General features: G+C 40.4%; 1 protein-coding gene across 23 annotated transcripts in view; it reads left to right on the top strand.

Moving 5' to 3' along the window:
- NEB (nebulin) overlaps positions 1–13,771 on the top strand; it is a 203,973-nt gene that overhangs the window by 127,455 nt on the left and 62,747 nt on the right. For all 23 annotated transcript variants that reach the window (XM_018063007.1, XM_018062893.1, XM_018062997.1 and 20 more), the window contains 16 exons: positions 381–479; positions 743–844; positions 970–1,077; positions 1,560–1,871; positions 3,203–3,307; positions 3,417–3,521; positions 3,876–3,983; positions 5,472–5,579; positions 5,681–5,794; positions 6,244–6,441; positions 7,012–7,116; positions 7,813–7,917; positions 8,014–8,118; positions 10,772–10,879; positions 12,974–13,087; positions 13,403–13,600. In XM_018063007.1, the coding sequence (XP_017918496.1) occupies positions 381–479; positions 743–844; positions 970–1,077; positions 1,560–1,871; positions 3,203–3,307; positions 3,417–3,521; positions 3,876–3,983; positions 5,472–5,579; positions 5,681–5,794; positions 6,244–6,441; positions 7,012–7,116; positions 7,813–7,917; positions 8,014–8,118; positions 10,772–10,879; positions 12,974–13,087; positions 13,403–13,600 (2,094 nt within the window). The remainder of the gene's footprint in view (positions 1–380; positions 480–742; positions 845–969; positions 1,078–1,559; positions 1,872–3,202; positions 3,308–3,416; positions 3,522–3,875; positions 3,984–5,471; positions 5,580–5,680; positions 5,795–6,243; positions 6,442–7,011; positions 7,117–7,812; positions 7,918–8,013; positions 8,119–10,771; positions 10,880–12,973; positions 13,088–13,402; positions 13,601–13,771) is intronic.

Raw genomic sequence — 13,771 nt, 5'->3', positions numbered from 1 at the left:
CCACACCCATAAGAATACCCATAAGACCACTCAGTGATGCTTGGAATTGTATAAATGGAAATTTTCTTCTGTCCTCGATGGCAATACATGTGAGAGAAATTTGAAAATTGAAAAACACATATACACACACTGAGTACACGTAATGACATATTACATGATTTTGGGAGCTAAGCAAACCTGCTACCTTAAAATCTGTGGAAGGTATAAGATGTCAACCCCTTTGTTTAAAATTAAAATGCTAAGAAGAAAGCCAAGTTGCCAAAAAGATGCCACTGAAATACGACATTCTGCACTTCTAGTACGGACATACGCTTAAATGCAGCGTATCTTGCTCAGGACCAGAGACAGTGATTTTCTAAAAGAGATTTTCTTTCCCATAGAAAAAATATCGCACAAAAATAGAAACTCTCAACTTTACTCCTGTGGATGACAGAGTTGATTACGTGACAGCAAAACATAGTGGTGAAATCCTGAACGATGTAAGTACATGACTGTTGTTCTAAGATGGCTCAGTTAAATTTTTAAATAAAGATGATCTGTTAAAATTTTTTTCTAAATGATAAAATTTCTGGGTTTGGAAGATGTCATTTCCAAAGCTTTTCTGCTTCCTTATACACTCATTGTACAATCACTGTCTGAGATACATGTTGTAAATAATGAGACGACTGATGCTAGCAGTTGCTTGGACAACATTATGTGTTCTTAATATCAAGGAACTTACCAAGTTGCTTCTCATTTCTAGATTAAGTACCGAAAAGATTGGAATGACACAAAATCAAAGTACACTCTCACAGAAACCCCTCAGCTGCACGCTGCCCAGGAAGCAGCCCGGATACTGGACCAGGTAAGGATTTTGCCTGGACGCCTGACACTTCCTGTGAGGATGGAGGACTCTAACATGTCTGTAGGAGACTGAGCCCTCGATTCCAACTCCTTGGTTTAACCCTTTGTCATGTCTCTGTCTTTTAGTATCTCTACAAGGAAAGCTGGGAGAAACAGAAAGCCACCGGTTACATTTTGCCCCCAGATGCTGTGCCATTTGTTCATGCCCATCATTCTGGTGATGTTCAGAGTGAGGTAAGTTATTCTGATAGGAGTGCACCCTGCAAAGGCTGGCCATTGCCCTTACAGGGACCCAGTTACCCTAAGACATAGCATCATGGAGAGCTCCTTGCTGGCTGGCAGGCCTGGCCGGCCTTGGGGATGGCCAAAGTACCTGCTCCCTTCTTGTCCTTTTCCTGTGGGCTCTTGGCATTCTTCATATTTTTTTTATCTGCTTCTTCAAAAACTATTGTTTGAGGTCTTTATTTGTTTCTTCTATTCTCTGCTTCCCTAAAATCTCTAAGCCTTCAAATAAGATATTGCCAGAATTAGAAAATAAGTGTATATTTTTCTATTTTAAATTGGAATTTCTTTCATCTCTATTTCAATTTTTTTCATATTTATTCTTGTGAGAGTAACAGAAATATCTGGGGGCCTGAGGTTGCCTGATGTTTCAAGCCCCCTCTGCCTTGTGTGTGTGTCTAAATTGATGGAATCTCTGTTCCTCTTCCCACCAGCTGAAATACAAAGCTGAACACGTCAAGCAGAAAGGTCATTATGTGGGTGTCCCGACGATGAGAGATGATCCTAAACTGGTTTGGTTCGAGCACGCAGGCCAGATTCAGAATGACAGACTTTACAAAGAGAGCTATCATAAAACAAAGGCCAAAATCCATATACCTCCTGATATGGTGTCGGTGTTGGCAGCCAAGGAGGGACAGGCCCTTGCCAGTGACATTGATTACCGCACTTACCTGCACCAATGGATATGTCACCCTGACCAAAATGATGTTATTCAGGCAAGGAAGGCCTATGACCTACAGAGTGATGTAAGTGATTTTTGTCTCTTAATTATCCAGAGGCATATGGTCTACTCAGAATCATAAGCACTAACTTGGAGCCTCCAGTCTTTGAAACTCATAACCATAAATACATAGTTTGCTCTCAGAAGGGAACTGAGGCTGGATATGAAGTAGAAAAAGGTTGGGAGCAGTAATGGACGGCTTTGCTTACTGACTGTGCATTTCTGAATAACATTCAGAGTCAAGTTTTAAACAATTGTTTCTGTACCATCTCTATCATCAACAGTTCTTCACATGTGCATGGAAAATTATCAACTGACTTAAAATAATCATTGGTTTGGACGGGAGTTGACATTGATTTGGGATTTCAATAATATTACATGATAGTGTAGTCAAGACCCGGGAATGCCTCCTTCTTGCTTTGCCAAGCATCTCCTTCCTCAAGGCTTTCACGAAGGAATTGCTTGCAAGGAATCAAAGCAAAAGGGACAAAATGTACTGATGAGCTGCAGAAGGGCCAGAAGCCCTTATACAGAAGTTGGCAAAGTTGGGATAGAGAATATACCTCAGGTCACCTCCCCCTGAAGCCTGAATCAAGATCTCTACCTGCCACCAGTAGTCTGTGGAAAACAGAAACACAATGTATCAGTGTGATGCTCAGGAGCGCCAAGAAGCTAAGCCTACCTGGGTCTTCTCATTATTACCAAAACAGGATGTCAGATTCTGCCTGCAGCATAGGTACTAAACTTGAACATCCCATCTCACTGGTGGCTGCAGCAGGATAACCTTTGTGGAACTTTAATCAGATTAGCAACTCCTCTTTATGTGGTGTGCGGTGGCCTGAGAGAATCCAGGAAGTGGGGGCGAGGATAAAGATAGACAGGGAGGGGTGGCCCCTAACCCTACAAGACACGAACATTTATTTGTGTGACTTCCTTTGTTTAGTCTGAATACCCCACAGATTTCTATGTAACTATATATATCAAGTCCATCTAAAACTATAACTTCCTTGGCAAAATCTTGTCTTATGCTCACAGGTGAAAACGGTTCCCTACCCTTAACTCCCACAGCATCTAAGTGGTCTTGCTCTCGCAGCACCTCCCACTGCGAGATAACTTCTCTCTACACTTTAGAGACTTTATACTCATCTCTCAAATCACCTTGCATAGTTCCTCATTCATATTAACAGCCATGAGAAATATTGCTCAGGTGTACAGATGAAATCACGTTTGAATCAATGAGGCATAGCCACTAGAGAGAAAGCCTTAAAAACCTTCTGAGATAGTTGTTTCTAATCTGCCTGATATCGTGTGCCCGAGTTACATACACCCGCATTGTGTCTCCCTTTCTGCTCTCAGAATATCTACAAAGCTGACTTGGAGTGGCTCCGAGGCATTGGTTGGATGCCCCTGGATTCTGTGGACCATGTGAGGGTTACCAGGAACCAGGAAATGGTGAATCAGGTATGCAGAGCCCTTTTTTCCTATATAAAGCCTGGCCTCTTTACCTACCGTGTGGGGATAGGTACCCTGTAGGGGACCACCTATCTCAATTGTCTCTATTCCTTTGCAGATAAAATATAAGAAAGATGCTCTTGCCAACTATCCTAACTTTACAAGTGTGGTGGATCCTCCAGAGATTGTTCTCGCCAAAATTAACGCAGTCAATCAAAGCGATGTAAGTATTCTTTGTGTATAATAAGGTATATAAACTGAGAGCTTAACTGTCTGTCATTGAACAGACTTTCTTTAACTCCAGATAATGGTTTGTAAGAAAATGGGGAGTAAATTATAAGAAAATCTTCAGGGGAGAATGTCTTGAAAGTCACTAGTAGGAAATGTACTGTGCCCCTTTTAGATAATATCTAAATTATTATCCCAAACATTCCATTGTGTTAATTATAATATAAATTATATAGTGAAATTTAACCCATTGATTAATCTCTAAATGTAACTATTTTTGCTAGGTAGATCTTGTGAAACTTTATATATTTAGAATAATCAAAGGTTCTCTTTTGTTTTCTCTCCTCAGGTAAAATATAAAGAAACATTTAATAAGTTAATAAAGGGCAAGTATATCTTTTCTCCAGATACACCATATATCACCCACTCCAAAGACATGGAAAAACTCTATAGTACTGTAAGTTCTATTTTAAGTGATGTACAACTCAGTTCTGAATCTTAAGCTTTTGTTAGTATGCATGCTCTTGGCTGACTTTATGAACAGCTGAACTTATAAGATCTATTATTTTGTTGTATTTATTCTTATTTCATAGTGTATTATTTAGAGCAAGTAGTGTTTATTCAGCTAGTATTGTTTGCGGAGAAGGCAATGGCACCCCACTCCAGTACTCTTGCCTGGAAAATCCCATGGATGGAGAAGCCTAGTAGGCTGCAGTCCATGGGGTCTCTAAGAGTCAGGCACAACTGTGTGACTTCACTTTCACTTTTCACTTTCATGCATTGGAGAAGGAAATGGCAACCCACTCCAGTGTTCTTGCCTGGAGAATCCCAAGGACGGGGAAGCCTGATGGGCTGCCGTCTATGGAGTTGCACAGAGTCGAACACGACTGAAGTGACTTAGCAGCAGCAGCAGTATTGTTTGAAGCCCTGTGATGTGCCAGGCACTGAGGGAGACACTGAGGAGCTAAAGATCAATAAGATAAGACTTTCAGGAGCATCTGCAAGTGAGGGAGATGATGTACAAATAAGAAGGTGGATGAACCCAGAGCCTATTATACAGGGTGAAGTAAGTCAGAGAAAAACAAATATTGTACATTAATGCATAATATGGAATCCTGAAAGATGATACTGATGAACCTACTTGCAGGGCAGCCATGGAGACACAGACATAGAGAACAGGCCTGTGGACGCAGCAGGGGGAGGAGAGGGTGGGACGAACTGAAGGAGAAGCGTGCAGACATATGCATTACCACATGCAAAACAGCGAGCCAGTGGGAATTTGCTGTGTGACTGAGTTCACTCACCCCAGTGCTCCGTGACAACCTAGAGGGGTTGGATGGAAAGGGAGATGGGAGGGGACATAGGCATACCTATGGCTGATTCATGTTGATGTATGGCAGAGAGCAACACAATATTGTAAAGCAGTTATCCTCCAATTAAAAATAAATAAAATTTTTAAAAGACAATAATATAACAAGTGCTATATCACTTCTGGGCACATGTAGAACCAAGCAGCTACCATCAGAAAGAAGAGAGGAAAGGGTGATCCCTTTTTAGTAATCATGTCCAGATATCTCCAGCCAGCAAGTGGAGGACTTACTCTCCAAATTTTAATTCAGCTTATCTAAAGGGTGTGTGTGTGTATGCTGAATGGGAAGCAATCTTTGGTGATTCTCTCCCTGTGTGCAAATTTGTTTTCACTTTTATTAGAAATGTAAATAAAGTTAAACTCTATTATAAAATGTATTGGGGTCAGTAGGTTTACTTTGCAACTAGTCCAAAGACTCTATCCTGTTCTTAAGTAGGCACACTATTGGCTATAAATGAAGATTCAGGCCTTGCCTTTAAACATAAATACTTTACGTTGGTTTTACTATATTCTTTCAAGTGACATCTAGAAGAGGCTGAATGCAAAGTTTTGTTGATATGCATTTCTTTGTCCTAGATACTGTATAAAAGGGCTTGGGAGGGAACCAAGGCCTATGGCTACACCCTGGATGAACGCTATATCCCCATCGTGGGAGCCAAGCACGCTGACTTTGTGAACAGTGAGGTCAGTAGGCCTTTTTCCTTTCGTAAGTTTGAGAGTCTTTCTAGCCACAAAGGGCTGGTTGGAAAGTCCTAGTGATTCTCAATGCCGTACCTCTTTCACAGCTGAAATACAAAGAGACGTATGAGAAACTGAAGGGTCACTACCTGGCTGGAAAAGAAATCAGTGAGTTCCCCAACGTGGTTCACTGTCTGGACTTCCAAAAAATGAGGAGCTTGGTAAGCAAAGTTCACTTTAACAAGAGGATTAGCACGCTTCAGTGTACTACTCTTCTGCCTATTTGTAATCTGCCCTTTGTTTCAAACTCAGCTGGGGGTGGGATAGTGAGGAGTGAACCAGTCTTGAGACTTTCCCCCGTCCCTGCCACGTAGCCTTGCACCCCTTTGGCAGCTCTCAGTTTTCACCCTTTCCCTGCTATTCCTCCAAACACAGTGAGGGCTCTGTATTCGGAAAAAGGAGAAAACAAGGTTGGTTCCTCTTTACTTTGTGTTATAGTAAAGAGACGGGAAATTTTTGAAGGAGTAGAATATATTAAAGTATCATTTTTTTTAACCTTGGTCCAGTCTAAAGGTATTGATCTATATTGAAAATAAGACTCTAGAAAAGATTGATCAGAATAGTTTAATAGCTTTCTTATTGTTGTCTTTAAATATGTATCATTCTTTAGTTGAACTACAGAAGGCATTATGAGGACACCAAAGCAAATGTCCATATCCCCCAAGATATGATGAATCACGTGTTGGCTAAAAGGTGCCAGTACATCCTCAGTGACCTGGAGTACCGACACTACTTCCACCAGTGGACATCTCTTCCAGAAGAGCCCACTGTTGTCCGGGTCCGGCATGCGCAGGAGATCTTGAGTGATGTATGTGGTTCTTTCTGCCGCTTGATTAAGTTAGAGCCTTCACCCAGCCCTGCACGGGCCCCCATGCTCTTGTTGTCTCTGTATTCCTAAACCCTGCTGCTTTTCAATACAAAGTGGCAGGAGTAACCATTTTTGGTGTAAAGAGCCCCTCAGAACAATGAGACACCTGTGTTAATTATTTAATCTCTTCAACACTAGAGTAAAACTGAGCTGTTACTCTCCTCCTAAACTTCTTTAGACTAGGGCATTGGGCTTCCCTAGTAGCTCAGCTGGTAAAGAATCCTCCTGCAATGTAGGAGACCCCTATTTGATTCTTGGGTTGGGAAGTTCCCCTGGAGAAAAGATAGGCTACCCGCTCCAGTAGTCTTGGGCTTAGCTTTTGCTCGCCTCCTAAACTTCTTTAGACTAGGGCATTTAAAGACTTCCAGCTGTTGAAAAACCCACCCTATGGCACCTTATACCCACTCTGAGTATACTAAGCAGAGCCAAAGGCTGACAGGAGAAAATCAAATGCTTGATTGGAAGTTCAGTTAGTACCGCTCACCTTTCACTGTTCCTTCTTTCTTGCAGAATGTGTATAAAGATGACTTGAATTGGCTGAAAGGCATTGGGTGTTATGTTTGGGATACACCCCAGATCCTCCATGCGAAGAAATCGTATGACCTCCAGAGTCAGGTGAGCCATATTCCTAGAAGGACTAGCTCACTGTGGATTGATGGACTCCATGATGCTCCCAGTGAGGTACTAGCGAGACTGTCCCTGTGCCCAGGTGGAGAAAGTGGCTCTGTGACAGTACACAGTCTAAGGGAACCAAGGACCCCTGCCCAATAAAACCTCTTCTGCTGGCCGGCTCTCGTGCTGGCCTTCCTCAGTTTGAGTCTCCCCCGTGGTTTAAGGCTATAGACGTTTATAGCAGACTGTTATCTGGGAGCTATTTCATAGTGAACTACTCTCAAGCATGTATACCTTAATTGATCAGGTTAACTGGTAGGGAGTAGAAACCAAATGCATACGTTGACCATAAGTATTTAACTTCTGAAGTAAGAAGTAGTTATTTGGAAAACTCCACAGCAAAAATTCATCTCGGGGAGGGCAGCTATCGGATGGGTGTTGAAATTGAGGGGCTGTTGTCAGGGACAGAGTATAAGCAAGGAAAAGACAACATGATGAAGAAGGGACCTGGCAAAGACCCAGACTCCACTTTTGGTCAGGAGAAACTGTTAGTTTCGACAGCTGTGCAAAGTCTGCAGGACTGTCCAACCTATCCTTTTTGTTAAGATTAAAGCAGAAACCCAGAAATGTACATCTAAGTTGGCACAAATGGCAGACCTGCATTTTACCATTTTCAATAACTTTTCTTTTTCTTCACAGATACTATACACAGCAGCAGGTAAAGAAAATCTAAAGAATTATAACCTGGTCACAGACACGCCACTTTACGTGACTGCTCTTCAAAGTGGCATTAATGCCAGTGAGGTGCGTCTTCCGTGCACAACTCTCCCAGGACAAGCTGTTATTGTCTTACGTGTTGTCAAATAATAGAAAAGAATAACCTGTCTTCTTTGTCTGTAGGTGAAATATAAAGAGAATTATCATCAGATCAAAGACAAATACACGACAGTTCTAGAAACAGTGGATTATGACAGAACGAGGAATCTGAAGGATCTGTTTAGCAGTGTGAGTTGAGTTTTCTTTTCTCTGTATTTGAGGTACCCTTTCCACCTTTAAAGACAATAAGAGATTAAGGAACAAGCAACCTTACCCCAAAGGTCTTTCTAATCTTTTCCCTGGAACTTTAAGTTCCTACTTTATCTTATAAATTCTAACAGGTACAAGTAAATAAGCCCCAATGTGAGTATTGTTCTATGTCATGCAGTTCGATACAGATTCACTAACTTGTTCCCTAGTGCAAACAGGTACTGTTGGAGCTATTCTTTGTTGACCCTGAACTTGTTTTTCCCTAGCTTTTCCTTTGGCCAGTGACTTATAGATCAACAGAGGCACTCTTTTTTTCCCTCCTGTGAATTGGTTAATTCATCAAACATTTTTTAAACTTCGTTTTGAAATAATTTTAGATTTACAGAAAAATTGCAAAAGTAGTAAAGAGAATTCCCATATACTTTTCTCCGTAGAACAATTACCGAAACAAAATAAATTAACATTGTAATGATGTTACAGACTTTATCCAGTCTTCAACAGTATTTCCACTAAAGTGCTTTTCTGTCCCAGAGGCCAGTCCAGGATCCCATGCTGCATTTGGTTGTCATGAATCCTTAGTCTCTTTGTATCTGAGAATTTCTTAATTCTTCCTTGCCTTTTTCTGATCTTGACCCTTTTGAAGAATTCTGGCCAGTTATTGTGTAAATGTTTAGAAGCTTGAGTTGATCTTAAGTTTGCTCATCATTAGGTTTAAGGTAGTCCTTTTTTGGCAAGAATAGCACAGATGTGATGTGCCTTTCTCAGCACATTGCAGCCAGTGGTACATGGTATCAGTACCTGGGAATGACCTTGATCACTTATTTTAAGTTGTTATCTGCTGAGATTGTCCACTGTAGACTTTCTTTTTTACCTTTGTTATTAATAAATATCTTGGAGGAGATTCTTTGGGACTATGCAGTTATCCTGTTTCTCCTCACACTTTCTCTCATATATTTTAGCATCCATTGATGGATCTTACCTGCAAGAATTGTTACAGTTCCCTACCAGTTGTTTTCTCTTTCCCTTATCCCTTCTATATTTATCAATTGGAATTCTTCTGTAAGGAATAGCTGTTCCTTCTCCACTGTCAGTTTCTCTGTTTATTTGTATCAGTATAGGTTCATGGATATTTATTTTATTCTGTGGGATAGATGCTCGAACGGTTTCAACTTTGCTGTTGGGAACTATTGTCTAATACAGTTCAGCACCGCAGGGTTCATTCACCTTTTCCTTGTTTGTAACTTACTTTTCCAACTTGTAACTTTCTATTTCCTTTCCAATGAAAACATTGACTTTCATTATCTTTGATATATCTGCTTATTTGTGCCACCCTTGTGGCATATAAAATACTTTCAGAATTTTGAACACATGCCCCTGTGAGAAACAAATTTATTAACTAGAGGAAGGTGTTTTGTGTACAGTTACTTTTGCCTATAGCCTTAGAGTATTCAGTCAAGATATCCATTTTATAACCTAAGTCAATTGTTTTCTTCACCACTTCCTTCACTGTAGCTTTGTTATACATTTGTAATACAGTTAGATTTATTTGCTACAGTTTGTATTCCATTTTAGTTCCCTTCCCCATCCTGATTATTGGTTGTTTTAGTTTGCATACAGTAAATTTACTCTTTGTGGTACATAGTACTATACTTCTGACAAATACATAGAATCGTATATTCACCATTATAGTCAAGATACAGAAAAATTCTATATCACCTCCCAATTAACCCTTCCTGCCCCACTTCTCTCCCCTGGCATGCACAGAGCTTTTTTCCTGTCCCTATTGTTTTCGTTTTTCCAGAATGTCACTTAAATGTGATTACATGGTGTGCAGCCATTAGGTCTGGTTTCTTTCTCTTAGCAAAATGCATTTATGTGTTAGCACATAGCTGCCTAGATCAGTGCTTTATCCTTTTTATAGCAAAACAAAATTCGAAATCATAGTTTGTTTGTTTTTCCAGTCACAGCTAAAGGCACATCTGAGTTGCATCCAGTTTTTGACAGTTATCAGTAAAGATGCTGTATACGTATGCGTATAGGTTTTGTGTATTCATGGGCTTCCTTTGTGGCTCAGCTGGTAAAGAATCCACCTCCAATGAGGGAGACCTGGGTTCAATCCCTGGGTTGGGAAGATACTCTGGAGAAGGGAAAGGCTGCCCACTCCAGTATTCTGGCCTAGAGAATTCCATGGACTGTATAGTCCATAGGATCGCAAAGAGTCGGACACGACTGAGCGACTTTCACTTTCACTTTGTGTGTTCCTAGCTTTTTATTTCTCCTGAGTAAATAAATACCTAGAAATGGAAACATTTTATCTCCTACTATATATCTATTTAATATTAGTGGTTTTCATCCTCTAGGAATCCTAGACCTATGGAGGAATGAATATGTCATCAAAATCTCTGATAACTGTCAAACTGTGATAAGTGCTATGGGAGAGAACAAAATAATGGACTCTGAAATTATGAGCAAGGCAGTGAAACAGTTAGTTCCTTAGGAGCACTTGGCTCCCACAGAGTGAGAGTCAGGGTTATTAGGGAATGTCTGAGAAGGACAGAAACAGGGATAATTTGCCTCTGGAAGCTATCCAGATTGCATTATTCTGTGTTCACAAGATTTTTAACCCCTACAGAACCTGTACAAGGAGGCCTGGGATAAAGTGAAAGCCACCAGCTACATCCTGCCTCCTAACACCGTGTCCCTGACACATGCCAAGAACCAGAAGCACATGGCCAGCTATGTAAGTCAGTTACCCTTCCCACCATTCCTTGCCCTTCCCTGCTCTCCTCTCCCAGAATGTTTCTGGTTGGTTCTTGTGCTGCCCAGAAGGACCCTCAGCACTTTCAAAGGGACACACCAGCAAAAAATTCCAGGTGCTTGGTGACCACAAAGTCTGTGCATTTATTCTTCCTCTCGAGGGCTGTAAGGTCCAGAGACAGTCACACACACATGAAGGACACCAATGTGACCTTTTAGGCCTCCTGTGTGCAAATGACATGGGTGGATATGGATATTTTAGCCAGAAAGGGAAGAGGGGACATAATACACCATATAAAATACACTCTTTTTTAAAATAGAATTATGTGACCTTTGATAGAAAATAAACCAGTGAATGTGATAACCAGTTATTTCATCAGCCCCTAATATGATTTAAGAGTAAATCATTAACTTTATATCTATGAAATATAAAAATTTAGAAATCTTTTGAAACTGTTTTTTAAAAACAAAACATTTTGTATAGACATAATTTTCAAAAAATCCTAAATCACATGAGTTGTTTGAATATAGTACAAGATCTTAGCACTTTTAACCCTTTATGCCTAATATGTTCTTAAGTAAAACCTTTTATTGTAAAACTCCCTATAAATTTCATTGTAGTTCTAATAAGCCTAGTTTTCTTTCAGAAACTTTGCCTCTATTAGAGACTTTTACCTCTTAATTTTGAACATTTTATGTAACACTTTAGACCAATATTTCTCAGATCTTTTTTCCCACACTGAGAAATCTATTTTCTTCTCCAGATCAGCACATACATACATACACACCTGAAGTTTTTGAGAGTTCCTTCTGACATAAGTATTTTACAGAAGGGTACTTATTGCTACACTAAAGACAGTGCATCCTGATCTTTCAATTCTATTCTCTGAATCTTCACATAAATGCTAGAGACCCAGGAAGTTGGTTTCACTACCATCTAATGGGCCTGGAAATGCACAGTTTAGAAAAAGACTTTGTTAGACAACATACGGAATAAATTTTTACCCAGAGGGAAAAATTAAATCTATATGATTTTTCCCAGAACCAACTTAATTTGGAAGATTACAAACAGGCTAGCCCAAAGGATCAAGTTTTTCATTTGAGAATTTTTTTGTAGATAGTTTTCAGAAAGCTCAGCAAAGGCTTTTTCCTTTAGTCATGAAAAAAACTTATAGATGCAAGATTCTCCAGGCAGATTGTTCTTGAAATGATATCAAACATAGAGAAATTAATTTTTAAAAGAAGGATTTCAACTTTAGTGTTTTTTTTAAATGCCTTTGAATACTATTTTCTTTGTAACTGAGAAATAGCTTAGATATAAGGAGCATGTGAACTAATGTTCTGGAAAATTCTGATGGGAATTTCCTTGATTTCCATCAGTGAAGAGCTTTCCTGAAATTCTGCATAGATACTCCTATCTCTCCTTTTTTTCTCTTAACTGAGATGTGGGCCTCTGAGTTGTAAGAGGATTGTTATTTTATCATATGCCAGAAGAGAGGATCCCAGTCTCTGTAAAGGCCTTTCCTCCTAGTTCATAAAATAAAGAAACATTCATTAATAGGCAATATGGCTTAAGAACTAGACATCGGTTTTCCCATAGAATTTAGTTGAACTGTATTTTTGGAAAACCTGATAGAAACTGAAATTCAAGGATTGAGTCTCTTAAGCACCAGACTTGTCAGTTATTAAAAACAAATTCCTGAGCACATTTTTCATCTTTTACTATGGTTAAGAAAAACAAAGCCAATATCACAAAAGAGATCATTTTTTAAATTACATCATCTTTAAAATCAGTTGTAGTAACAGCAGAAAACTTCTATCGGTATGAGAGTTTTAAAAATGATATGTAGAGGATGTTTATACATAGCCTGATCTAATCTTCAGGTAATCCTATGGCAGGTACCATGCTTCCTCTACCTCTGGGCACAGACAGGGAAACAAGCTCAGAAAACTGCTGACCCCAAGGTGGCCCATCTTCAGAGCTGGGTTCTTGTTAATTAAGTCTCATGTTCTTTTAACAATATAGATCCATCGCTCTTCAAGACTGTTTTACTTCCTTTCTATTTTCTCTCTATAGGTCAAATACCGCGAAGAATATGATAAGTTCAAAGCTCTTTACACTCTACCCAGAAGTGTTGATGATGATCCAAACACAGCGAGGTGCCTCCGAGTTGGCAAGTTTAACATCGACGTAAGTGATCCTGAAGGCTGGTTTCAAAAGCCAAGTAAGGGAACCACCAACTATAAGTCCGAACATCATTCTCTTCAGCGATGCGCATGGCACTGACTGTGCACGTGTGAAGAAGCTGAGAGTTATTTCAGCCCATACTGCCTTTCCCCACCCCTATGAATCTGCAGAAAGTGTCAGAAACATCCAGTCCCCTTCCTGCCCCCAGCCGATTGCTCTAAGTGGCGCCCCGACCTCTGTGGGGTCTAAGAAAGGCACGTGTTGCCATGATCCTTGCATAGCTCCCTGTATAACTGGTGTGTTATGTTATCTCCGCAGCGCCTGTACAGATCTGTCTATGAGAAGAACAAGATGAACATCCACATCGTGCCTGACATGGTCGAGATGGTTACCGCTAAGGATTCTCAGAAGAAAGTCAGCGAGATCGACTACCGCCTTCACCTCCACGAGTGGATTTGCCACCCCGACTTGCAAGTCAACAGTCACGTCAGGAAGGTCACAGACCAGATTAGTGACGTAAGTCCGCTGCTTATGAAGGTCCTCTTCCCCAGCCCTGCACACGCCCCCCACCAATAGAGACTGACTCACTTGGTTCTTCAGCTCAGCCCTCTTCCAGAATCTTCCCAGACACCCAGGGGTCTGCCGGGAATTCGAGCTGTCCCTAGAAGCAGGGCTCTGCATGCTGAA

The sequence above is a fragment of the Capra hircus genome, chromosome 2, assembly GCF_001704415.2.
Source record: "Capra hircus breed San Clemente chromosome 2, ASM170441v1, whole genome shotgun sequence".
In the NCBI taxonomy this organism is placed as follows: Eukaryota; Metazoa; Chordata; class Mammalia; order Artiodactyla; family Bovidae; genus Capra; species Capra hircus.
Note: the sequence above shows the minus strand (reverse complement) of the source record. Positions and strands in the feature narration are given on the sequence as shown.